The following is a 24,618-nucleotide window of genomic DNA, read 5'->3' as shown; positions in this document are numbered from 1 at the left end:
GATGGCAGGAGAGAGATCTCTTGATCATTGCCTGTTAGGTTCACTCCCTCTGGGGCACCTGGCATTGGCCACTGTCGGCAGACAGATACCGGGCTAGATGGACCTTTGGTCTGACTCGGTACGGCCGTTCTTATGTTCTTAAAATACTATCTTTAAAGAACACTGGGCCCAAAGACAGATGTTTCTCCCTGATAAATTGTATAATTGTCTTGTTCTTCTGCTACAGAAAAACAATTTAATAAAGTGGAGTCTGCCACTCTTCCCAGCTGACATACTGCAAGCAAAAATAAAGTAAATATATGTATTTATTTTGATTTTTGTAACGTAAAGTCAAACACGTGGTGTTCACAACATATTTGGTGCATTAATTGAACAACCTATAAAATTCTGTCTTCCTTGCTCCCTTCCCTAATGTAGCTCTGTTCCTTTGTAGATCTCTGAGCAGTTTGCAGAGCCAGTGAATGTCATTATCCCTATTTTACAGATAGGGAAACTGAGGCACAGAGAAGGGAAGTGACTTACCTAAGACCAGTGACAAATCCAGGAATAGAACCCAGGTTTCCTGAGTTCCAGCTCAATGCTTTATCCGATGGACCTCACTGCATCAGCCCCCTTCATCCATCTACTGTACAGCCAAGTATCCTTCCCCATCCCTCTGCTCCTTGGCAGCACAGCTCAAATGGTACTTCACTGCCAAGGCTTCCTCAACTGGCAGCTCTCCTGAGGACCCCCTCCACAAGAAACAAGGTAGGAAGGGACATTGGAAGTAAATACAGTTGAGGGCAGGAGCCGGAGACAGTCTTGTGTGATCTGTCACAGTCGATAGGAAGGAAATAGAGTGAGACATTTAAAGTAAGGAGCTAGGTTACATAGTGTAAGCAGTTTGTCTCTGTTATGGCTTATATTCTGTGTACTATACCTTTATATTGAGAGACATTTCCCATGCTTCTGCATAGATAGCTGCCATTTTTGTTCAGATGCAGACTGCTATAAAAGAGATATACACACACTGACTCTCTCAAGGAAGAATTTGCTGTTCTGAAGCATATGTCATTCTGGCTGAAAGTATGTGGTCACTCTTTGCATGTAAACAAACATGTTTAACAAATTGAACAAGGATGGAACAAAATAAGATATTGCATTAAAACAAAACAATGGATTTCGTCATCTTTCACTGTGTGGGGAGACCCTGGACTGTTTGCTTCTTCATTTGAAACAGATATGATTCATCCCCTTTAAATGATAGCTATATCCAAAAAAGAGGGAAAATAATAAACCCCAACCCTCAAAATCTGAACAGAATTGGGCCACGTGAATTCAAATAGTGGGCACCTATATCTGAAAATATTTATAGAACATACAGGACAGTTGTATAACCTGAATATGTAACAAGAAGCATATAGCAACAACTACAGTACACATTACCTACTCTATAAAGAGTGTACTGTGGTGATGGTAAAGGCCTTACATACTACTACTGTCTTACTCACATCACTGCTGAAATGGTTGAGGTTAAGCATTCCTCATATTATAATACGACTGGAAATGGCCTTGTTTAAATAACTGCCAGTCAGCAAATGTTAAGGTGACCTGTAAAAGAGAGGGGGAAGGAATTGCCCTTGTGCCCTTTTTTTGTTTCTTCATGACTGATAAAGAGAGCCTGTAAGGTTGGTTTTTGTTATTTAACAGTTATTGGAAGGTTTTTTTACATTGTAAATTCAGGTCCTCATAAGTCTGGAGGTCTTTATGGTGTTTAATGGAATAATGACATCAAACCAGTCAGGAAAGTTGAGCTAGTGAGAGGGGGGAAAGGATTTTTAATCAGACTATTAAATCTCTCTTTGATTTTCTTCACACCTATTTAGATTCAGTGACTAATATTTTAAAAGAAAGGAAGTTAAACCCACTCACACAGTTAAGGAGTGAGAGCTAACAATATACCACATCTGAGACACCCAGTAGGCCCTCCCGCAAAAGCCAAGAAGACCAGAGTTGGCATTCCTGAATCCAAGTCATCTTTAACTTTCTCAGTGGTGAAGGCTGTTGGCAATATCCTGTCATAAATGTTAAGCTTCATTGTTAGTTGGGCATTTGCTGGAAACTTTCCAAAAGAAAAATCAGTCTAAAATTTCCCACAGGTGTGAAGATTCCTTCAAAGGGTCATACAGCCTTTCAAACTAATCTCGCTTCTCTGCAGTGCACTCATGGGTGAGTGGGCAGGTTGAAGTCTGACCTAGAAGTGGTAGAAAGCCCTCAAGAGTCTTCCTAAGTGGTGAAGTTTGAATAAAGGAGAGAAAGAAGTTTTAGAATAATGGCAAGGCATTATGGGCAGACAGTGGTTCTGTCAAAGAATTGAAGCTCTCAGTGCCCCAAACACTCAGAATAGGCGTAGTCCCTTGAGTCCAGGCTACTTTAAATATAAATTCTTTCTAAAAGGATCTAATCCAGCTGGAGAAATTATCTTCCACAAAAATGAAATCTTTGAGGTCAGGATTAGCAGAAGTCCCGCCCACATCCATCATTAGAACTTAGATGAAAACTACCCTGCCTTATTACATGGAGTGAAACTCCATTAGTGAGAGCCCAGGGATCCTCAGGAATCTGTTCCATTCCCTACATCTGCAGGGTAAGAGAGTTTGTCTAGAAGAGCCAAGCAAGTTCTGTTTCTATACCCTCTCACTGCCCCCTGCAATTTCTCTCTCTGAGACAAGCATGCTGTGATATTCAGTTCCCCAGCATGCCTAGTAAATTAAGCATCTAATTCAGTATTGAGTTTGAGAGTACACAGTGCGTAGCCATTTAGATAGACGATGCTTCTGACAGTAGCTCAACCTACTGTAGGCTTAAAATATTTGTCTTGGAATGAAGTCTTTCTCCTATAAATAATCACAGACAGCAAAATGTGTATGTTAGGGGGAAAGGAGGGGAATGTGTAGGCTCTGATCATAGAAGGACCTTTCATAAGGCTCACTGAACATTCTGCATATGTAAAACTTAGTCAGATTTGTCTGAGAAATCCTTTATTTTTACATTCATTTTGCAATTAACTTGGAATCCAAGACACTAGTGAAATATATCTCAATCAGTGGATACTAAAAAAGTGTTTTAAAAAGGCATTTGATTTAGGGGCATATGGACAGATTTATTAAGGCACTTGAAGATGCACACAAGTGTGTAGGTATCTAACATCCTTTGATCACAAAGGATTTGTGACCTCTGGAGCCAAAGTATCTGGACTTTCTAAAGTGACCAGTGATTGGGTGTCTCATTTTTTGTGTGTGTGCCCTACCTTAGACACATTAATGGGCCCTGATTTTCAGAGGGCAAGGCTATTTGTTACTGAAATACAGATCATAAAGGACTTGTAACCCTGACATGGCCTCAGCTGGTGTTAATTGACAGAGAGAGCTCCATTGACCAAGGCGCCCGCAAATTGAGATACCCAAAACTATTAGGGCACTTCTAAAAATTTAGGTCCCTGTTGATTTGACTTCAGGTTCTTTGACATGAATGGAGCTACTCTGATTTGCACTAGCTGAGGATCTAGCCCTTTGTGTTATTTGCCAGGCCAGCCACCTTAAACCCTCCCTTGAAGTACAATTTTCTTTCCTTTGTTTTGTACTCTCTTTCTCTAATCCCTCTGAAATCAGAATAGGATCCAGAGTGTTTTTTCTTTACCTACATCGGCCATGGTCGATTCAGCATTCATAGCTGGAATCAGAGAAGGTTAAAAATATTTTGTAAATGCTAGAGATTTAGACTTAGAGATTTTCACTTTTATACGCAGAATAGACATTTTGTCCTATAATCTTAATATGAGCAGCATACTGGGACCATTTGAAATTGAAAGATGCTGCAGTGATTGATGTTCAGTTTTCTTTAGACATCCTGAATGCTGGGAAAATCAGCAATATCTCAGATCCCAGTGTGTGTAACTGCTGCTATACTATGGCTATTTATTAGTGGCCATTGTCCAAAACATTTTCAAGCATGATTTGCATGTTTAGTTCTGATTCTGTTCTCACTTGCATGAGTGTAAATTAAAAGTAGTCCTACTGAAGTCTATAAATGAGATCAGAAGCAGGTCCTCAGAGCTGACCCCTTTATCTTAAACCTTCTTCCTCTCACCAGGTTATGAGTATTGAATAATATAAATGGACGTGAATTACTGAAGTTTTCCTGGTCTTCATTTCAGATGCTCCATAGCCACCAGAGAGGCTGAATCCATCCCTGTGCGGATGTGAGGGTCAGCGTGAGTCCTAGGCACCTCTTAAGCCTTACTTTGAGTATCTTATAGTGGCCCTCTGCAAAGCTGTAGCTTTTAGATGGCATTTTGTGAGGACTCCAGGCTTAAGTTTTCAGTAGTGTCTAGTGATTCTGGATGCCCTTCCTGAGACACCTTTGAAGGGCCTGAGTTTTTTCCAAAGTTCTGAGCACTCAAGTCTTCTGAAAATCAGGCTTCTTTAAGGAGTTGCAAGCTGGGTGCATAAAAATTATGCCGTCCAAAATCACTAGTCACTTTTGAAAATGTAACGCCTCATCAGCATTTCTTCCGTGTGCTTGTCTTTTTTTGCAGCAGACCACTTGCTGGCCTCAATCTTGATCCAAAAGTATTTGTGAGGCTCAGCCTCAGCTAAAGGAAAGTGTTACATATGGAGTGGGAAACTGCCATTGAGTTTGGAGAAAACATGTTTGTCTTCTGGCCACCTGCACTCCTGGTGCTGTGCTGTACATGACATCTGTGAGCACCCAGTACATTAGCTGTACTTTGGCTGCTGTTGAGCAGAACTAATGGTGTCTATTTAGACAAGCATTAACTTTATTAATGTAAGCAGAATGTGATTACTATAATTATAGCAGTTAGAAGTTGTTCCAGAAATCCAATATTATCCTTGCATGGACTAACACACATCTCCTTCTGTCTTCCCTTCTGCTGTCAGATGGCCCCTCCCAGGCCCCCTGAGCTGCAGAGATGTTAGTTCTTATCCACCTTTCTCTCATGTCAAACCACTAAATCCGCCTCAAACGCTTCTAACACATGAGATACTCATTTCAGTATAGACATATGACTTTCAGCAACATTAGCGCCATACTGGTAGGTACTGGAGTGCCCATTCTCCCATCAATGCCACTGCCTCATTTGGGCTATTAGCCGACCTGGTTCTAGTAAACCTTTTTATTTTCTCTCCATTTTACCGTGTGGGAGGCAGCGTGGTTTAATAGAACAGGAAACTAGGAGACAGGAGACCAGAGTTAAATTCCTGCTTCTGCCATTGACTTGTGTCCTTGGACAAGTCATTTTATTTCTCTTGTTTCCATAGTTACCCAGTCTACCCAATCTCTAAAATGGGGATCATAATATTTCTCCACATTTTGGAAATCAATTTCAGTCCTCTCTTGAAAAATGTGACATTAATGCAATTATTACTACTACAGTGTTATTATTGGAGGCTGCTATGGCCCATTGCTGAAGAAGACTGTAATGTTTTTATACAGGAGAGATAACTCTATGCCAAACCAGAAGAGCAAGCCAAATGATATGTCAGAGCTTATAATATTTCACAGAAGGAGTGCCTGAAATATGAAAGTGTCAGTAGCAGTAATGCCCCCAAATATGTCCATTCTGTGCCGAAAAACATTTCCCCCTCCCTCCACCATATGTAATCTAGCTTTCCCCCTCAGTAGGAGGATTCCTGCCAAAATACTGCAGCTCAATAAATCACCTTGAGTCTCCACTTAGGGTTTTCAACCCTCCAGGATTGTCCTGGAGTCTCCAGGAATTAAAGATTAATCTTTAATTAAAGATTCAAGTATCAGAGGGGTAGCCGTGTTAGTCTGGATCTGTAAAAGCAGCAAAGAGTCCTGTGGCACCTTATAGACTAACAGACGTTTTGGAGCATGAGCTTTCGTGGGTGAATACCCACTTCCTCAGATGCATGTGACAAAGTGGGTATTCACCCACAAAAGCTCATGCTCCAAAACGTCTGTTAGTCTATAAGTGCACAGGATTCTTTGCTTAATTAAAGATTGTTATGTGATGAAGCCTCCAGGAATATGTCCAACCAAAATTGGCAACCCTACCTCCACTCCATTCTTTCTTTTAAATCAAGATGCAAGCCTTGTCCCTGTATCTGCCCCATTTGTTGAACTGACTTTCTCTCTAGGGGTGAAATTTCAGGCTTTTACTTCAGTTTCATGAAAGAAGCTCCACCTCCTGTTAAAATTTAAAGAAAAGGAAAAGGGCGGCAGACTACCATGAACGCCAGCTCTTTCTGAGAGCAATAAAGAGGTGGCAGGCAGTATCCAGTGCTAGGGTGCAGTGCAACAGCAATAAATTATTGGATCTATTAAAGTTTAGTCAGCTAAAGTGCTGTGTATTAAATTCTATTAGAATCTAGAGAAGTATAGTGTATGCGGCTCACAAGTAAGTCAGTGTCAAGAAGAATCTGGTTGCTGCAAGCAAGCTAAGGACTGCAGTTACACTTAGCCTGCTTAGTGACAAAAGCCATTCAGTTAATAATAAACTAGTTTATTAAAGAGTTTTATTTATTATTTTATCCAGCTTGTTGCATTGATAGCCCATATTCCCCCCCCTCCCCCTTCAAGTGCTGTCCTGGAAACCAGTAAAATGAAATTCCGGTTGGATGTTCTTGTTTGTTCATATACCCCAGAGCTGAAGCAACATGGCATATGGAAGAACGTTAGGGCTGTTGATTAATCGCAGTTAACTCATGCGATGAATTCAAAAAAAGTAACTGCTCCCCGCCTCAGCTCACCTGCGCTCTGCCTCCGCCGCCTCCCTGAGCGTGCCACTGCCGCTTCTCCCTCCCTCCCTCCCAGGCTTGCCGCGTCAATCAGCTGTTTGGCATGGCAAGCCTGGGAAGGAGGAGAAGCGGAGCTGAGCAGCGTGCTTGTAGGAGGAGGAGGCGGAGCAGAGGTGAGCTGGGGCTGGGATCGATTCCTCTGCACCCTGTCCGACTTGCTGCGGCCCTCCTGCCCCAGCTTACCTTCGCTCCGCAGCAAGTAATGAGCGGGTGCAGAGGAACTGCTTGCGGTAACACGAATTCAGATATAACATGGTAAAGCAGCCCCATCCCCTGGAGCGCTGCTTTACCACGTTATGTCCAAATTTTTGTGTTATCAGACCGCATTATATTGGGATAGATGTATACTTTGGATTGTTGTCAAGCAGAACCCATGAGTAGCATGGACGCGTGTCCTCTGGAATGGTGGTTGAAGCATCAAGGGACATATGAATCTTTAGTGCATCTGGCATGTAAATATCTTAAGATGCTGGCTACAACATTACCATGAGAACACCTTTTCTCACTCTCAGGTGATGTGAACGAGAAACAGGCAGCATTATCTCCTGCAAATGTAAACAAACTTGTTCGTCTGAGTGATTGGCTGAACAAAACTGAGTGGACTTGTAGACTCTAAAGTTTTGCATTGTTTTATTTTTAAATGCAGGGGTTTGGGTGTTTTTGGACATATCTCTAGATTTGTAAGTTCAACTTTCATGCTTAAGAGATTGCACTACAGTAGTTGTATTAAGTGAATTGAAAAATACTATTTTATTTTTACAGTGCAAATATTATTAATAAAAAATAAATATAAAGCGAGCAGTGTACACTGCAGTGTAAATATTTATATAAATGGTACTGTATTATTGTTAAACAGTAGGATTAATCGCAATCAATTTTTTTAAGTGTTCTAAAAAATTTTAATTGCTTGACAACCCTAAAAAATGTCTTAAAGTCTGGAAGGGCTTTTTGATTTATATCTCTGAATACTGAGGCTGTTTCCCCACCCCTGCAGCCTTGCTTGGACAGGAGTACATATTTTAATTAGATGTTACAGGTAAAATATTTAGAATGGATGCAGTTTTCAAAAGTGCTTATGGGATAGATTTTTTTTCAAAAGGACAAATAGCATTCAGGTACCTAACTCACTGATTTTCATGACACCTAACTCTCATTTATTTCCAGTGGAATTAGGTACCTAAGTGCCCCTTTGAAAAATTACATCTATGTGATTTAGGAACACAAACCGCACTGAAAGTCAATGGGCCTTGTACTCCTAAATCACTTAGGCCCCATGAGTGTAATTTCTTTCTCAGCCTCCTCTCTGAGCTAGAAGAAAAGCCCCACTAATTCTGTATGTAAAGAAAAGGGACCCTGGGTTGTAGCCATCAGTCCTTAATCAGGCAAAAGTCCTATAGGCTGGTCCATAGTAATAAAGGATACTCCTGCTGGCTACCAGAGGAAGGGAAGAAACATCCAGTATGCACAGGTTGTTCCATAATTTTCCATTATGGGCTTTCTTGCACCTTCCTCTGAAGCATCTGGTGCTGGCTATTGTAGACAGGGTATTAGACTAGATAGACCACAGGTGTGATCCAGTTTGGCAGTTCCTTCTGTGTACTGGTTATAGAATTTAGATAACACTGAGATCTCTGGCAGTGATTATATTGTGAAACTGAATTATGATACAGTAATTAGGACTGCAGATTAACTGTTGGCTGAGGAATCGGACCTGCTGTATTGTGCACAGTCCTGGAGCATAACAAGTCATAAGGGAAGCGTGCATGAACTGCACTTGTGCTTTGTTTGAGAGGATACACAGTGTACAAGGGCATCGTTACATCCATGACCCTGAGAATCAATGTATGTAGGGAAGCAGGGGTTAGATGGGGAGTAGAATAGGAAGCTGGAAACAAAAACATATTGGTTGGCTTGCTCCCCTGGAAAGCCAGGAGAGACCAAGGACAATTGGAGCATTTCTAAAATGAATGCAGCTAGGCAAGAGAGTGGGAATGAAGCAGGGGGTGCAGAAAAATAGGAGAGGAGGCAATTCCAATTAAACTGCACCTGTTTTGTTCCAGCGGTGTTGTGAAATTTCTTGTGGTGAAGAGCACTACAGTAAATGAAATGAATCTGCAGGTGAAGTATTTTTCTGAAATGCTTACAGTTCCACTTGCAGGGCCAGTTAGACAGGTGGAACTGAAGAGTCTTAGTGCACGGATTGGACAATGGTGCTGGAGGAAGAATTTAGATTTATTAGGTTTATTCCCCTTTTGGGAAAGGAAGAGCCTATACGAAGGATGGGCTCCGTCTAAATCAAAACAGAACCAGATTGCTGGCGTGTAAAATTGAAAAGATCGTAGAGGAGTTTTTAAACTAAGGGCTGAGGGAAAGCCAACGGGTGCAGAGGAGGCACACGGTCCAGATAGAGACATCCCTTAGGGGAATGTTAAGGGAGATACTCTGTATCCTAGTAAAAAGGAGAGGATATAAGTGGAAAAAGTACAGGTGGGACATGAAGAGAAACAGTCAAACTAAAAAGAGTCCTGTTCAGTTACATCAGTGAAGGCAGACAACTAAATATAAACACATTTTATAAGTTCCTGTATACAAATGCTAGAAGTCTAAAAACTAAGATTTGTGAACTTGAGTGCTTGGTATTAAATGAAGATATTGATATAATAGGCATCACAGAAGCCTAGTGGAATGCTATTAATCAAAGGGACACAATAATACCAGGGTACAAAATATATAGGAATGGCAGAGTAGGTCATGTTGGTAGGGGAGTGTCACTATATGTAAAAGAAAATAAATGAATTAAACAGTAAATATAATGACAGGTTTCAGAGTGGTAGCCATGTTAGTCTGTATCAGTAAAAACAACGAGGAGTCCTTGTGGCACCTTAGGGACTAATAAATTTGTTTGGGCATAAGCTTTTGTGGGCTAGAACCCACTTCATTGATGCATGGAGTGGAAAATACAGGAGCAGGTATAAATACATGAAAAGATGTGAGTTGCCTTACCAAGTGTGAGGTCAGTCTAACGAGACAGTTCAATTGATAGCAGGATACCAAGAGAGGAAAAATAACTTTTGAAGTGGTAATGATAGTGTCCCATTTCAGACAGTTGACAAGAAGTTGTGAGTAACAGTAGGGGGAAATTAGTATTGGGGAAATTAGGTTTAGGTTTTGTAATGACCCAACCACTCCCAGTTTTTATTCAGGCCTAATCTGATGGTGTCCAGTTTGCAAATTAATTCCAGTTGTGCAGTTTCACGTTGGAGTCTGTTTTTTAAGTTTTTTTTGTTGGAGAATTGGAACTTTTACGTCTGTTATTGAGTGACCAGGTAGATTGAAATGTTCTCCTACTGGTTATTGACTGACCTCACACTTGGTAAGGCAACTCACATTTTCATGTATTTATACCTGCTTCTGTATTTTCCACTCCATGCATCTGATGCAGTGGGTTCTAGCCCATGAAAGCTTACACCTAAATAAATTTGTTAGTCTCTACGATGCCACAAGGACTCCTCATTGTTTGTTTGTTTTTTGTAAATAGAAATTCCATGCTTGAATAATAAGAGTACAGCAGTAGGAATATATTACTGTCCACTTTACCAAGATGGTGTCTGATTGTAAAATGTGCAGGGATATTAGAGAGTCTACAAAAACAGAAAACCCAACAATAATGGGGGATTTCAACTATCCCCATATTTTCTGGTACATACCACCCCAGAATGGGATGTAGAGATAAAATTTCTAGACCTCATTAATGACTGCTTCTTGGAGCCTCTAGTCTTGGAACCTACAAGGAAGAGGCAATTCTTGATTTGGTCCTAAGTGGAGCACAGGATCTGCTCCAAGAGGTGAATATAGCCAGACCACTCAGTAATAGGGACTATAATGTAACTAAATTTAACATGCTTGTAGGGGGGAGAAATAGCAAAGAAACTTACTATGGAAGCATTTAACTTAAAAAAGGGAAACTACACAAAAATGAGCAGACTAGTTAAATGGAAATTAAAGGGAACAGTCACTATAGCAGGGATAGGCAACCTATGGCATGCTGTCAGGTTAATAAACACACTGCAAGGTTTGTTTTCTTATTTCAGTAGGACTTCTTAGACCTAAAAGAACATATTTGAATTTGGTAATTTATCCTTCCTCTCATCTTTTTATTTTCTTTTTGATTGAAGCTGTTGATGATACAGGATCTCATTTTCAGAAGTGCTGAGAAACTGCAATTCCCAGTGAAGTCAGAGAAAGCTCACGGTCTCTGAAAATCAGACCCTCAGTACCTAATCATTCTGGGACAAATTGTCTCTTTTGTCTAACTTTGAATTTCAATGGGAATTAGGCACCTACCTCATTTAGGCACTTTTGTAAATCCCACTAGACACCTGTCTGCATCGTTATGTGCCTATGTAAATCTGGCCCAATGTAAGTCTTGCTGTTGACTTCACGAGGAGTTAGATTGGCCCCATACACATGTAGCCTCCTTTGTTTAGCATAGTTCCGAAATGAAAGTCCACCACCAAATGTGCTAGGCTCAGGAGTGGATCTGTGTCAATATTTAGTGGTGCTGCACACACTGAAAATTGGGCAGATTCTTTCTTCGCACAGCAATGCCAGGGATTTGGCTTTCAACATCTTCTTGCCTCTCCTAAGATCCACCAAAGCCATTCATGAGGAATCCCCGTGCTTCAGTACTGTTCTTGCTATTGCCACCTTGCTGAATACCACCCCACAAAGCCACCTTGGCTGTGGTTGTGTTGTGAGGTGGGATGGCGATGTATGTTATTTCTGATAGGGTCAGTCTTAACTGACCAGGAATGTTCACAGAGGACAGTGCCCCAAAAATTGGCATTTACAGCCCTGCTCCAATGGACTTGTTTCCCACTTGCTGTGGGGCCTCTGCAGGATTTGAGGGAGGAGGGAGTAAATTATGGAACCTATCCTCCTTTCTTTCCCCTTCTGACTGGCCTATATCCGCTGCCAGTCTGCTCTATTCACATTAGTGATCAGCTGGGATCCTGGAAATCCATTTGCCATGGGAAAATGCAGAATTTGTGTTTTTACATTTGGTGGAAAAAAAAACATATACAGTAGAACCCTCTTGATCTAAACCTTCCTTATCCGGCTCTCCGTATTAACCAAACTGGGCCAGTGAGACTTGGGCAGACAGCCCCGGGCTCCCACTGTCAGTGCTGAGCAACGGGATTCCCACTGTCAGCCCATGTCTCACCACCCAGGGCTGACAGACATAGAAGTATTTGGCACATGTCAGAAATACAAATTGCAGTTCTATTAATTGTTTTTGATTATAATGAATGATGTCACTGGTAGACGTCCAACTTGCTTAAAAATTGTAGTTATATCAATAAAATATTGTGTTAGGTACCTAGATATAGGGTAGCTAGGGAAACTAAAATCCAGCGTTACATTTTAATTACAGAAAAGCATGGATTTTTATGTGTTTTTTATTGGAGAATTTTGATTTTTTTTCATGAAAAATTAGGATCCCTGGTGGTCAGGACCATAAGGATCTCATGTCATGTAGCAGTTATTTTGAGTGATACATGTGTGGTGCTCCTCAACAAGCAGCATTTTGGATCTTGTACCAGTATCCTGACATCTGAATCCTGTGCCCCATAGGAATCATCCAAACCCTAGCAAAATTCAACAGGAAGGGGAAAAGTTCCATTGCATTTCTTTAACCTCACATACCTTCAGTAAAGTGCACAGAGTTGCTTTGCTTATATGCTCACAAATACTCTGCAACAGCTTCTGTCTGTACCATTAGCCACAACTGTCTGTTCAGCTGGCCTGTGCTGGTGTTCTATGATGTTATACCATGGGCTGACTATTGTGCATTTAGCAGCAGTCCAATGGAGGCTCATCAGTGAATGCTCTGACAGCATACTCTTCTTGCTGTAGATCATAATAGAAGTCGCATAATGTGGTTTCATTCAAACACAGACATGTTGGCTCCAGCGGAATAAATTTCACTTTCATTTTTGTGAAATGCTGTCAGGATAATAAACACACTGCAAGGTTTGTTTTCTTATTTCAGTAGGACTTCTTAGACCTAAAAGAACATATTTGAATTTGGTAATTTATCCTTCCTCTCATCTTTTTATTTTCTTTTTGGTTGAAGCTGTTGATGATACAGGATCTCATTTTCAGAAGCGCTGAGAAACTGCAATTACCAGTGAAGTCAGAGGAAGCTCACAGTCTCTGAAAATCAGGCCCTCAGTACCTAATCATTCTGGGACAAATTGTCTCTTTATTTACATTGTCTAACTTTGAATTTCAATGGGAATTAGGCACCTACCTCATTTAGGCACTTTTGTAAATCCCACTAGTCACCTATCTGCATCATTATGTGCCTAAGTACCTATGTAAATCTGGCCCAATGTAAATCTTGCTGTTGACTTCACGAGGAGTTAGATTGGCCCCATACACATGTAGCCTCCTTTGTTTAGCATAGTTCCGAAATGAAAGTCCACCACCGAATGTGCGAGGCTCAGGAGTGGATCTGTGTCAATATTTGGTGGTGCTGCACACATTGAAAATTCTCCCATGGTTGCTATGTATCCAGCATGTATTTAATGTGGAAGATATTCCTAGAGTTCACTGTATGCATGCACATACTGTTATGTGTCTTCTGCAGGGACAGTCCTGATTTTGGGGTCTTTTTCTTATATAGGCTTCTATTACCCCCTACCCCCTGTCCCGATTTTTCACATTTTCTGTCTGGTCACCCTATTTTGAAAGGTATTTAGGCACTTGCTTTAAATGGCTGTTAGGCACCTAGATGCATTTGAAAATAGCAGTGGTGACTGTTCTTATCTTTAGGTGCCTAAATGCCTTTAAAAATCTGGCCCATAGAGCTCATGTGGTCCTTTATAGTCTGGTGATGATATCTTTGTTTAGAGACAGAAGCGTGTTTGGCTCTTTTCTTAGCTTGTAGAATTACCTAGGTAAAATTTCACCCCAGAGAACTGAACCTTTGATGCCAGAGTTTTCAAAAGGCCTCTGTTCCATATGTACTTAGGGCCCTGACGGTGGTACAGTCCAGAGACCCTTGAAAAAATTGGCCCTTGTTTCATGACTCTTAAAGAGTCTGATCCAAATGGAGTCTTTCTATTAATTTCAATGGTTTTTGCATTATAGCCCAGATGTAAAAGTTACAGTTGTTGGCCGTATGTTGGATGCGCTCCTTGTGTTATCTGGCTGCTTCGCCTTGTTATTGTGCTCTGCCATTACCCCAGATGACTGAGCTGATCCTGACTGCGTTCTCCTTAGTTGCTCATACGGTACACCAAGCCACTCCTAGAAGAGCCTCAGTTAAAGTATTGTCATTTAGGAACAAAGAGACAGATTCTGATTTCACTTACATTCAAAGCCCTCAGTGGGATGGGTCCAGAATACCTAAGGGACTGCATCATAATTCAGGACCACAACCTCACACGAAAGCTCGATGCTTCAGGAACAAGGGAACTGTCCACTTCAAGAGTAAAACTCATGTGCAGGTGATAGAGCTTTCACAGAGGCTAATCCATGACTGTGGAACAGTCATAGAACAGCTATGAACCTTACCACCTTCAGGACAAAATGTAAAGCTCACTTCATCCACTTAGCTTTCCCACACAATAACAGGTAAAAATAACCCAGCTCTTTCAGAGGGATCAAGAGAGACCCACTACCAGGCATGTCTCATCTAGTATACTGTTTTGCATGATGCTCAGATTCCATGTTGAGGAGTGGTATTAGAAAATCCTGGATGTGTAAATGTGGAGTTACTTTGGATTTACACAGATGTAACAGATATCAGAATTCAGCCCCATGTCTTTTTTGTGGTGTTTCAGGACAAAAGAATATAGTTGACATTCATCAGTAAAAGAGAGACAGATAGCTGGTGTGCTTCTTGCAACAGAGCTAGCTACTTTTGTGAGCTCTGATATTATCTTCTTATATAATCAAGTGCCTTTATAAATAATTGGAATGTGATAAACAAATCTGTTGCTGTACAAAATGGAATAGAATCCTGCTCAGTGCCTCTTTGCCTTATTAGTAAGGATTAATAGGCATAGAAAATAAATTAGAGCTGGCTGAAATTTTTCAAACACATTTTTTCCCCAGACTTTGGGGTTGGGGCATGGGAGGGATGAGGGAGAGGAAAAAAAGAAGAAAAACACAAAAATGAAAACAAATATTATGAAAACAGTAGAGAAAACAAACATTTAAAAAATCCCACAAAAAGTAGGTGGGTCTGTTTTGAACTGCAAAGTGAAAACTACTTTGAATTTTTTTATTTGTTTTGTTTGTGATATTTAATTTTTAATTTTTCAGACCACTCTGACACAAACATATTGTAGTCACTTAAATCACAGCTCTGACTGTGATGCAAACCAGAAGTAGATCTGGTGGAGAAGCAGCTTCCATAGTTATATACCGTAGTTACTTTTCAGAGTAGCAGTTTTAAGTTTGCAATGAATTGCATCCTATCCTTAATGGAGCATTAAAAGAACACCTTTAGCTCCCTAGATGGAGCACATGACTCCTAAAACAGTGCAGATCCCCATGGAGTTCCCCAGGGCACGCAGATCTGTGGGAGGAATTGAAGGTCCCAGAAAGGCAGCATATTATACTCCTGCCTTGACAGTTGTAATGAACTCAGTTGGGTGGGCTCCTGTCACATCTGGCTTTTTTTATTCCACCTTAATTACAATTACAATGATCTGAATTTATTGGAATTTCACTCCATGATAACTCACAAATAGAGGTTAATGCAGTTTACAGATAATTGATTCTAATAAATATCAGATCAATTTGAGAGTTCATTTTTTTTGGGTAGTCTTTTAAATGAGCTTGCCTGAATGCTGGTTTCTTTTAAAATGTGTATTCTGGATGTTTGAATTCTATTCCTTGTTAACTGCAGTGGTTAGATACAGCCCCCCAAATTTTAAACATAAAAGGGCCAGATTCTGCTCTGATTTATACCAATAACATCATTGAAGTGAGTGGAGTTACTCCAGATTTATGCCAGTGTAACTGAACTCAGAATCTGGCCCATAATTACTTTGTTCTATTGTCATAAAAATGCAGTAACTATAACTTAACATATAATGGCTTAAATAAGCCTTAATGCTTCTGTCTTTGGGACTTTTTCTTCTCTTGGTATTGATTCAAACTCACAGTAATTCCCTTTTACTAATACCCTATTTTTTTCTCTTTTTGATCTGCAGGACTGTGTGCAATTAAACCAATACAAGCTCCAAAGTGAAATTGGCAAGGTATGTTTGTGTAATGAAGGTTTCTATTACAGTACCAGCCAGCAGCCCCATTGTGCTAAATGCACACCCACGTGAAGACACGATCCCTGCCCTGAAGACCGATATAGTCCAAGACTATATTCAGCGTTTCTTTTCTTTCCTCTTATTTGTCTTATCAAGTTTTGTTCAAGATCAGGGTTGAACTACTTTCTCTGAAGTTGTCATAACCTTAGTCCCAGATTTGGACCTTAGCGTCCAAAATATGGGGGTTAGCATGAAAACCTCCAAGCTTAGTTACCAGCTTGGACCTGGTACCTGCTGCCACCACCCAAAAAATTAGAGTGTTTTGGGGGCACTCTGGTCCCTCTGAAAAACCTTCCCTGGGGACCCCAAGACCCAAATCCCTTGAGTCTCACAACAAAGGGAAATAATCCTTTTTCCCTTCCCCCCTCCAGGTGCTCCTGGAGAGATACACAGACACAAGCTCTGTGAAACTACACAGAGTGACTCCCCCTCTCCGTTCCCAATCCTGGAAACCAAAAGCACTTTCCTATTCCCCCAGAGGGAATGCAAAATCAGGCTAGCAAATCCAACACACAGATCTCCCCTGATTTTTTCCTCCCACCAATTCCCTGGTGAGTACAGACTCAATTTCCCTGAAGTAAAGAAAAAACTCCAACAGGTCTTAAAAGAAAGCTTTATATAAAAAGAAAGAAAAATACATACAAATGGTCTCTCTGTATTAAGATGATACAATACAGGGTCAATTGCTTAAAAGAAATATTGAATAAACAGCCTTATTCAAAAAGAATACAAATCAAAGCACTCCAGCACTTATATTCATGCAAATACCAAAGAAAAGAAACCATATAACTTACTATCTGATCTCTTTGTCCTTACACTTAGAAACAGAAGACTAGAAAGTAGAAACTACTTCTCCAAAGCTCAGAGAAAGCAGGCAGACAGACAAAAGACTCAGACACAAACTTCCCTCCACCCAGAGTTGAAAAAAATCCGGTTTCCTGATTGGTCCTCTGGTCAGGTGCTTCAGGTGAAAGAGACATTAACCCTTAGCTATCTGTTTATGACACGCCCCCCAAATTGCAGACAGTGGGGAAGCTCACTGGCGGCGATTTCCTTCTAGAACTTGAAAATAAACAGATTAATACAACACATGCACCTTTACATATACTACTAAGTATATAACTAACAGACTTCTACATTTTAAGAACACTTTTTAACTACTGAATTGTGGGAAACTCTCACGGGAGAGTGCATCAGCAACTTTATTAGAAGCTCCTGTGATGTGTTGAATTTCAAAATCAAAATCTTGGAGAGCTAAACTCCAACGAAGAAGTTTCTTCTTGTTCCCCTTGGCAGTATGAAGCCACTTTAGTGCAGTATGATCAGTTTGTAGTTGGAACCGCCGTCCCCAAACATATGGGCGTAGCTTTTCCAGGGCGTACACAATGGCATAGCATTCCTTTTCACTGACTGACCAGTGACTTTCCCTCTCAGACAGTTTCTTACTGAGAAACACGACAGGATGGAAGTTGTGATCTGTTGCTTCCTGCATGAGCACTGCTCCTATACTACGCTCAGATGCATCTGTGGTTACTAGGAATGGCTTGTCAAAGTCCGGGGCCCTGAGCACAGGGTCAGACATGTGCGTTGCCTTAAGTTGGGTAAAGGCCTTTTGACACTCATTAGTCCACTTAACTGCATTTGGCTGGGTCTTTTTGGTCAGGTCGGTCAATGGGGCAGCGATTTGGCTGTAGTGTGGTACAAATCGCCTGTAGTATCCGGCCAAGCCTAAGAAGGATTGGACCTGCTTCTTTGACTTTGGGACAGGCCACTTTTGGATAGCATCCACCTTGGCCTGTAGGGGGTTTATGGTTCCTCGACCCACCTGGTGCCCCAGGTAAGTCACTCTGTTTTGGCCTATTTGACACTTTTTGGCCTTAACAGTTAGTCCGGCCTGCCTGATGCGCTCAAAGACCTTTTCCAGGTGTAGTAGGTGTTCGGGCCAGGAGTCTGAAAAAATGGCCACATCATCGAGGTAGGCAACTGCAAATTCTCCCAGTCCAGCTAGTAGACCATCTACCAGCCTCTGGAAGGTGGCGGGTGCATTTCGAAGGCCGAAAGGAAGGACATTGAATTCATACACCCCTGCATGGGTGACGAATGCTGACCTCTCCTTGGCAGGTTCATCTAGCGGTACTTGCCAGTATCCCTTGGTTAAGTCTATTGTAGAGATGAACTGGGCACGTCCCAACTTCTCCAATAGCTCATCGGTACGTGGCATTGGATAGTTGTCCGGACGAGTGACAGCATTTAGCTTACGGTAGTCCACGCAAAAGCGTATTTCCCCATCTGGTTTGGGTACCAGAACCACTGGAGATGCCCATGCACTGGTAGATGAGCGGATTATACCCATCTGTAGCATGTTCTGGATCTCCCGTTCTATAGCAGCTTGGGCATGAGGAGACACCCGGTAGGGTGGGGTTCTGATTGGGTGAGCATTACCTGTATCAATGGAGTGGTATGCCCGTTCAGTCCGTCCTGGGGTGGCTGAGAACAATGGGGAGAAGCTAGTGCACAGCTCCTTGATTTGTTGCCGCTGCAGACGTTCCAGGGTGGTTGAGAGGTTCACCTCTTCCACGCCACCGTTTTTTTTTTCCGTCGTAGTAGACACCGTCAGGCCACTCAGCATCATCTCCCTGGACTGTAAACTGACAAACCTGTAAGTCTTTGGAATAGAAAGGCTTGAGAGAATTAACATGGTACACTTTAGGCTTTAGTGAGGAATTGGGAAATGCTATGAGGTAGTTTACAGCTCCCAGGCGCTCTTGGACCGTGAATGGCCCTTCCCATGATGCTTCCATCTTATGGGCCTGTTGCACCTTCAAGACCATAACCTGGTCTCCTACCGTGAAGGAACGTTCTCTGGCATGTCTGTCATACCAGGCCTTTTGTTCTTCTTGAGCATCCTTTAGGTTCTCTCTAGCAAGGGCTAAAGAGTGTCGGAGGGTGCTTTGTAGGTTGCTTACAAAGTCCAGAATGTTAGTTCCTGGAGAAGGCGTAAACCCCTCCCATTGCTGCTTCACCAGCTGTAATGGCCCCTTAACCTCGTGACCATACACAAGTTCAAATGGTGAAAACCCTAAACTGGGATGTGGTACAGCCCTGTAGGCAAACAGCAACTGCTGCAACACTAGGTCCCAATTATTGGAGAATTCGTTGATGAATTTTCGTATCATGGCCCCCAAAGTTCCATTGAACCTTTCCACTAGGCCATTGGTTTGATGGTGGTACGGGGTGGCAACCAAGTGATTCACCCCATGAGTTTCCCACAGTTTTTCCATGGTCCCTGCCAGGAAATTAGACCCTGAATCTGTAAGGATGTCAGAGGGCCAACCTACCCTGGCAAAGATGTCTGTTAGGGCCAGGCACACAGTGTTAGCCCTGGTGTTGCCTAGAGCTACTGCTTCTGGCCATCGGGTAGCAAAGTCCACTAAAGTCAGTACGTACTGCTTTCCTCTGGGCGTCTTTTTTGGGAAAGGGCCCAGAATATCCACAGCTACTCGCTGAAATGGGACCTCAATTATGGGGAGTGGCTGGAGAGGGGCCTTGACCTGGTCTTGAGGCTTTCCCACTCTTTGGCATACCTCACAAGACCGGACATACTTGGCAACGTCTTTGCCCATCCCCTCCCAGTGGAAGGACTTCCCCAACCGGTCCTTGGTTCTGTTCACCCCAGCATGGCCACTGGGATGATCATGGGCTAAGCTTAAGAGCTTCCCCTGGTACTTAGTTGGAACCACCAACTGTTTTTGCGGCTGCCATTCTTCCCGGTGTCCACCAGAAAGAATTTCCTTGTATAAAAGTCCTTGGTCTATAACAAACCGGGATCGATTAGAAGAGCTGAGAGGCGGTGGGGTGTTCCGTGCCGCCGCCCAAGCTTTCTGAAGGCTGTCATCTGCTTCCTGCTCAGTCTGGAACTGTTCCCTTGAGGCTGGGGTCACCAGTTCTTCCTCAGACTGTGGACTTGGGCTTGGTCCCTCTGGAAGCGATGTAGGTGATGGGGTTGTTTCCGTTGCTGGTGAACCGCTCTCCGCTGGTGCACCTGAGGGTATTTCAGGCTCTGGCTGAGCCTTTTGGGTATGGCTGTCTGTTGCTTCTGCCAGTTTTGGCTCGCTGGCGCCCTCTGGCGTTGAGTTTGAAGATGGGGTTGCACTTGCTGGTGCTGGTTGCTGTTCCAGTTCCGGGCCTGGGACTGGAGGTGCTGTGGCTGTTTCAGTGGTTGGCATGGAATCCGGGTCCACTACCTCTGTCTGGGTCTCTGGTAACACAGACGGGGCCTCTGTGGACGGCTCAGGAACAGGAATGGGTCTGGAAGCTTGCCTGGTTTGGCTACGTGTAACCATTCCCACTCTCTTGGCCCGCCTCACCTGGTTGGCCAAGTCTTCCCCCAGTAGCATGGGGATAGGATAATTGTCATAGACTGCAAAAGTCCACATTCCTGACCAGCCTTTGTACTGGACAGGCAGTTGAGCTGTAGGCAAGTCTACAGCTTGTGACATGAAGGGGTAAATTGTAACTTTGGCCTTTGGGTTGATGAATTTGGGGTCAACGAAGGATTGGTGGATAGCTGACACTTGTGCCCCCGTGTCTCTCCACGCAGTAACCTTTTTTCCGCCCACTCTCAAATTTTCCCTTCGCTCCAAGGGTATTTGAGAGGCATCCGGGCCTGGGGATCTTTGGGGTGATGGTGGTGTAATGAATTGCACTCGCATGGTGTTCTTGGGACAGTTGGCCTTGATATGTCCCAGTTCATTACACTTAAAGCATCTTCCATCTGATGGGTCACTGGGCCGAGGTGAGTTACTGGAGACTGGTGAGGTGGAAGGGTAGGGTGTCTGTGGCTTTACTTGGGTGGTATGTGGTGTCTTTGGCTGTCCTCGGTTGTAGGGTTTATGGTCTGTGTGCCCCCTGGGGTAATCGTTCCCCTTGACAGTAGCTTTCTTGCTTTCTGCCAGTTCCATCCATTTGGCTCCAATCTCCCCCGCCTCAGCGATATCTTTGGGATTTCCATCTTGTATGTACCGTGTGATGTCTTCAGGAACACCATCCAAGAACTGCTCCATTTGTATGAGGAGGTGCAGTTCTTCCAAGGTTTGAACTTTGTTTCCTGTTATCCAGGCCTCATAGTTTTTTGCAATGTAGTAGGCGTGTTTGGGAAATGACACCTCTGGTTTCCACTTTTGGGTTCTGAAGCGCCGACGGGCATGATCTGGGGTTATCCCCATTCTGTATCTGGCCTTGGTTTGAAGAAGTTTATAGTCATTCATTTGCTGCTTAGGCATTTCAGCTGCCACCTCTGCTAAAGGTCCACTGAGCTGTGACCTCAATTCTACCATGTACTGGTCTTCGGGGATGTTGTACCCAAGACAGGCTCTTTCAAAATTTTCCAAGAAGGCCTCGGTGTCATCACCTGCCTTGTAGGTGGGAAATTTCCTGTGCTGTGGAGCAATAATTGGCGCCGGGTTGTTAGGGTTGGCTGGCACATGCAGCCCAGCTTTTGCCAACTCCAGTTCATGTTTTCTCTGTTTTTCCTTCTCTTCATTCTCTTTTTGTTGTTTTTTCCATTTCTTTTTGGTGTTTTTCCATGTCTCGGCGGTGGGCCGCCTCTTCTTCTGCTTGTTTCCTTCGGTAGGCCACCTCTTCTTCTTCTAGTTTTCTTTTGTGTGCTGCCTCTCTTTCTCTCTCCCTTATTTCCATCTCTGTTTGTTTTATTTCCAGTTGTCGCCTGTGTTCAGCTTCTTTGATTTGTCCTTCGGCCTCAATTTTTGCCTTAGAAGTCATGATTCCTGTTTTCTTGTGTTGGGGTGCCCTCCGGTGTTTATCTTCTGAACTGCAGGTTCTCTGTTGCCTCCTGAAGTCTGCCTAGTAACAGTGCCTTTAGCTAATTTTCAATGTTAAGTAAACCTGAAAAACCACTTTATTTGCATTTATATAGTGCTGGTAATGACTCTCAATGGGAGTGCTATTGTGTGACAAAAGACCCTTAACAGTCTCTTAATGGCTTCTCGCTTAACATGCAAGCCACAAACTGCCAGAGAGAGCAGAAAAAAAAATTCTCTCTGGTTCCCTTTTAAAACCAACTGTTTCTCTCTGCTAAAAAGCCCTTAGCAGAGAAAAGAAAAATATAATATTCCTACTGGCTTCTGGATTCTGTCTATATCCCACTGCTGCCACCATGTCATAACCTTAGTCCCAGATTTGGACCTTAGCGTCCAAAATATGAGGGTTAGCATGAAAACCTCCAAGCTTAGTTACCAGCTTGGACCTGGTACCTGCTGCCACCACCCAAAAAATTAGAGTGTTTTGGGGCACTCTGGTCCCTCTGAAAAACCTTCCCTGGGGACCCCAAGACCCAAATCCCTTGAGTCTCACAACAAAGGGAAATAATCCTTTTTTCCTTCCCCCCTCCAGGTGCTCCTGGAGAGATACACAGACACAAGCTCTGTGAAACTACACAGAGTGACTCCCCCTCTCCGTTCCCAATCCTGGAAACCAAAAGCACTTTCCTATTCCCCCAGAGGGAATGCAAAATCAGGCTAGCAAATCCAACACACAGATCTCCCCTGATTTTTTCCTCCCACCAATTCCCTGGTGAGTACAGACTCAATTTCCCTGAAGTAAAGAAAAAACTCCAACAGGTCTTAAAAGAAAGCTTTATATAAAAAGAAAGAAAAATACATACAAATGGTCTCTCTGTATTAAGATGATACAATACAGGGTCAATTGCTTAAAAGAAATATTGAATAAACAGCCTTATTCAAAAAGAATACAAATCAAAGCACTCCAGCACTTATATTCATGCAAATACCAAAGAAAAGAAACCATATAACTTACTATCTGATCTCTTTGTCCTTACACTTAGAAACAGAAGACTAGAAAGTAGAAACTACTTCTCCAAAGCTCAGAGAAAGCAGGCAGACAGACAAAAGACTCAGACACAAACTTCCCTCCACCCAGAGTTGAAAAAAATCCGGTTTCCTGATTGGTCCTCTGGTCAGGTGCTTCAGGTGAAAGAGACATTAACCCTTAGCTATCTGTTTATGACAGAAGTCTACACTTATTTTCCTTCCAAATGAAGATTTTGAGCTGGTTCTCTTCCAGGGTGTTTCTTGCCAAATGTAACACCAAGGTCGTTTAATGAATTAACCCAACCAGTGAGAAAAGAAAGATAAAGGCAGGCACTTGTTCTCCGTCAGGGCTGGTTAAATCTTATTTCCATGTAGAAATTGCTGATTTAATTCTATTCTGTATTTAAAAGTCTCGTAACGATTCCAGAAGAGATTCACTGAAAGTTATTTCAAGGTCTGAATTGGTGAACAGTTCAGACACCTGCACATTTGAACTCATGCCATGTGTCTGCAGATGGGTCAGTAAATGATCGTTCCCTAAAGGCTGTACTTGCTATTGCTATCTATGTATTCCATTTAGAAGTGACTACACCTGCTTCCGCAGGTAGTTTCACCAAAAAGGTTATTAGCTCAAACTTCTCTAGGGCTCACAGACTCTGACCACCTCAGAGAGATGTCTTCTTACTTACAAACTGACTGTATAGATCAGTTAAAGCGTCCAGATTAGCAAGCACCAGGTTGTAGTAGAGTAGGTGTTTCATAAGCATGCTATGATTCTGCACTGCAGCCAGTCCCTGGGGTGGTAGTAATTACTGTGTATATCAAAACATATGTGTGGCTCATTTCCAACTTTTAGCACCTGTTTTCTGTGACAAGAAGCCACAGTTGCTGCCTTCTTTTTGTCCTTCGTATGCATGCAGGAATGGGAGAAAGGGCAGTGGGTGGTTTCTGTTGCAAGGCTTTGAATGTACCTGTCTAGATTAATTGTGTATGGGCATAGTACCTGGAGAGAGCAGAATCAGGGAAAGAATATTGGAGACTCTTGCTAATTCTCAAATGTGCTCATCTCCAGACTTGACAATTCTCATTCACAGATATTCTCCAAAGGGTCTCCTGTCTTCTTATCAGAGAGAGCGCTCTAGGCAGTTCTCATATCACCAAGACTTTATGACACATATGCAGTTTACCACAGCACATTCATTAGTGGAAGTTTACCATAAAAAATTAAAATAGAGATTGGTCCAGGTCAGGAAGCTCACAGAGATGCAATTCTGAATGCGTTTGGACCTGAGTCGTTGGCCTTGCACATGATAGAGGTAGGAACCAGCTGCAAATTCAGATCTGTCTCCAGACTTTTCCATGGTTCCAGGGTGTTTGGATCTGGGAATTCTGTTGGTGCCTCACCTCCATTTAACGCTAAATTACATCTATCAGAATGAATGAGCAAAGCCCTGTTCTTGATTTTTTTAAAATTGTATTTCTTTAATTAGGGCCACATTGCAATACGCCTACTCCTCTTGTGTAGTACCTTACTCTTCCATTAGATCCATGGAGGTGAGTGAAGAGTATATTACTATTCAAGGTGAGTAAATGTATCACAGTCGA

At 42.5% G+C, this 24,618-nt stretch overlaps 1 protein-coding gene across 8 annotated transcripts in view; it reads left to right on the top strand.

The window, feature by feature from the left end:
* Nucleotides 1-24,618, top strand: part of CAMKK1 (calcium/calmodulin dependent protein kinase kinase 1) — a 181,022-nt gene that overhangs the window by 72,638 nt on the left and 83,766 nt on the right. For 7 of the 8 annotated variants that reach the window (XM_050929417.1, XM_050929423.1, XM_050929418.1 and 4 more), the window contains exon 3: nt 16,055-16,102. The exons of the other annotated variant lie outside the window; for it this stretch is intronic. In XM_050929417.1, coding sequence (XP_050785374.1) covers nt 16,055-16,102 — 48 coding nt within the window. The remainder of the gene's footprint in view (nt 1-16,054; nt 16,103-24,618) is intronic. 8 annotated transcript variants of the gene reach the window in all.

Source organism: Gopherus flavomarginatus, chromosome 19 (genome assembly GCF_025201925.1).
Source record: "Gopherus flavomarginatus isolate rGopFla2 chromosome 19, rGopFla2.mat.asm, whole genome shotgun sequence".
NCBI lineage: Eukaryota > Metazoa > Chordata > Testudines > Testudinidae > Gopherus > Gopherus flavomarginatus.
The sequence above is the reverse complement of the archived record's forward strand: the minus strand, read 5'-3'. Positions and strand labels throughout refer to the sequence as shown.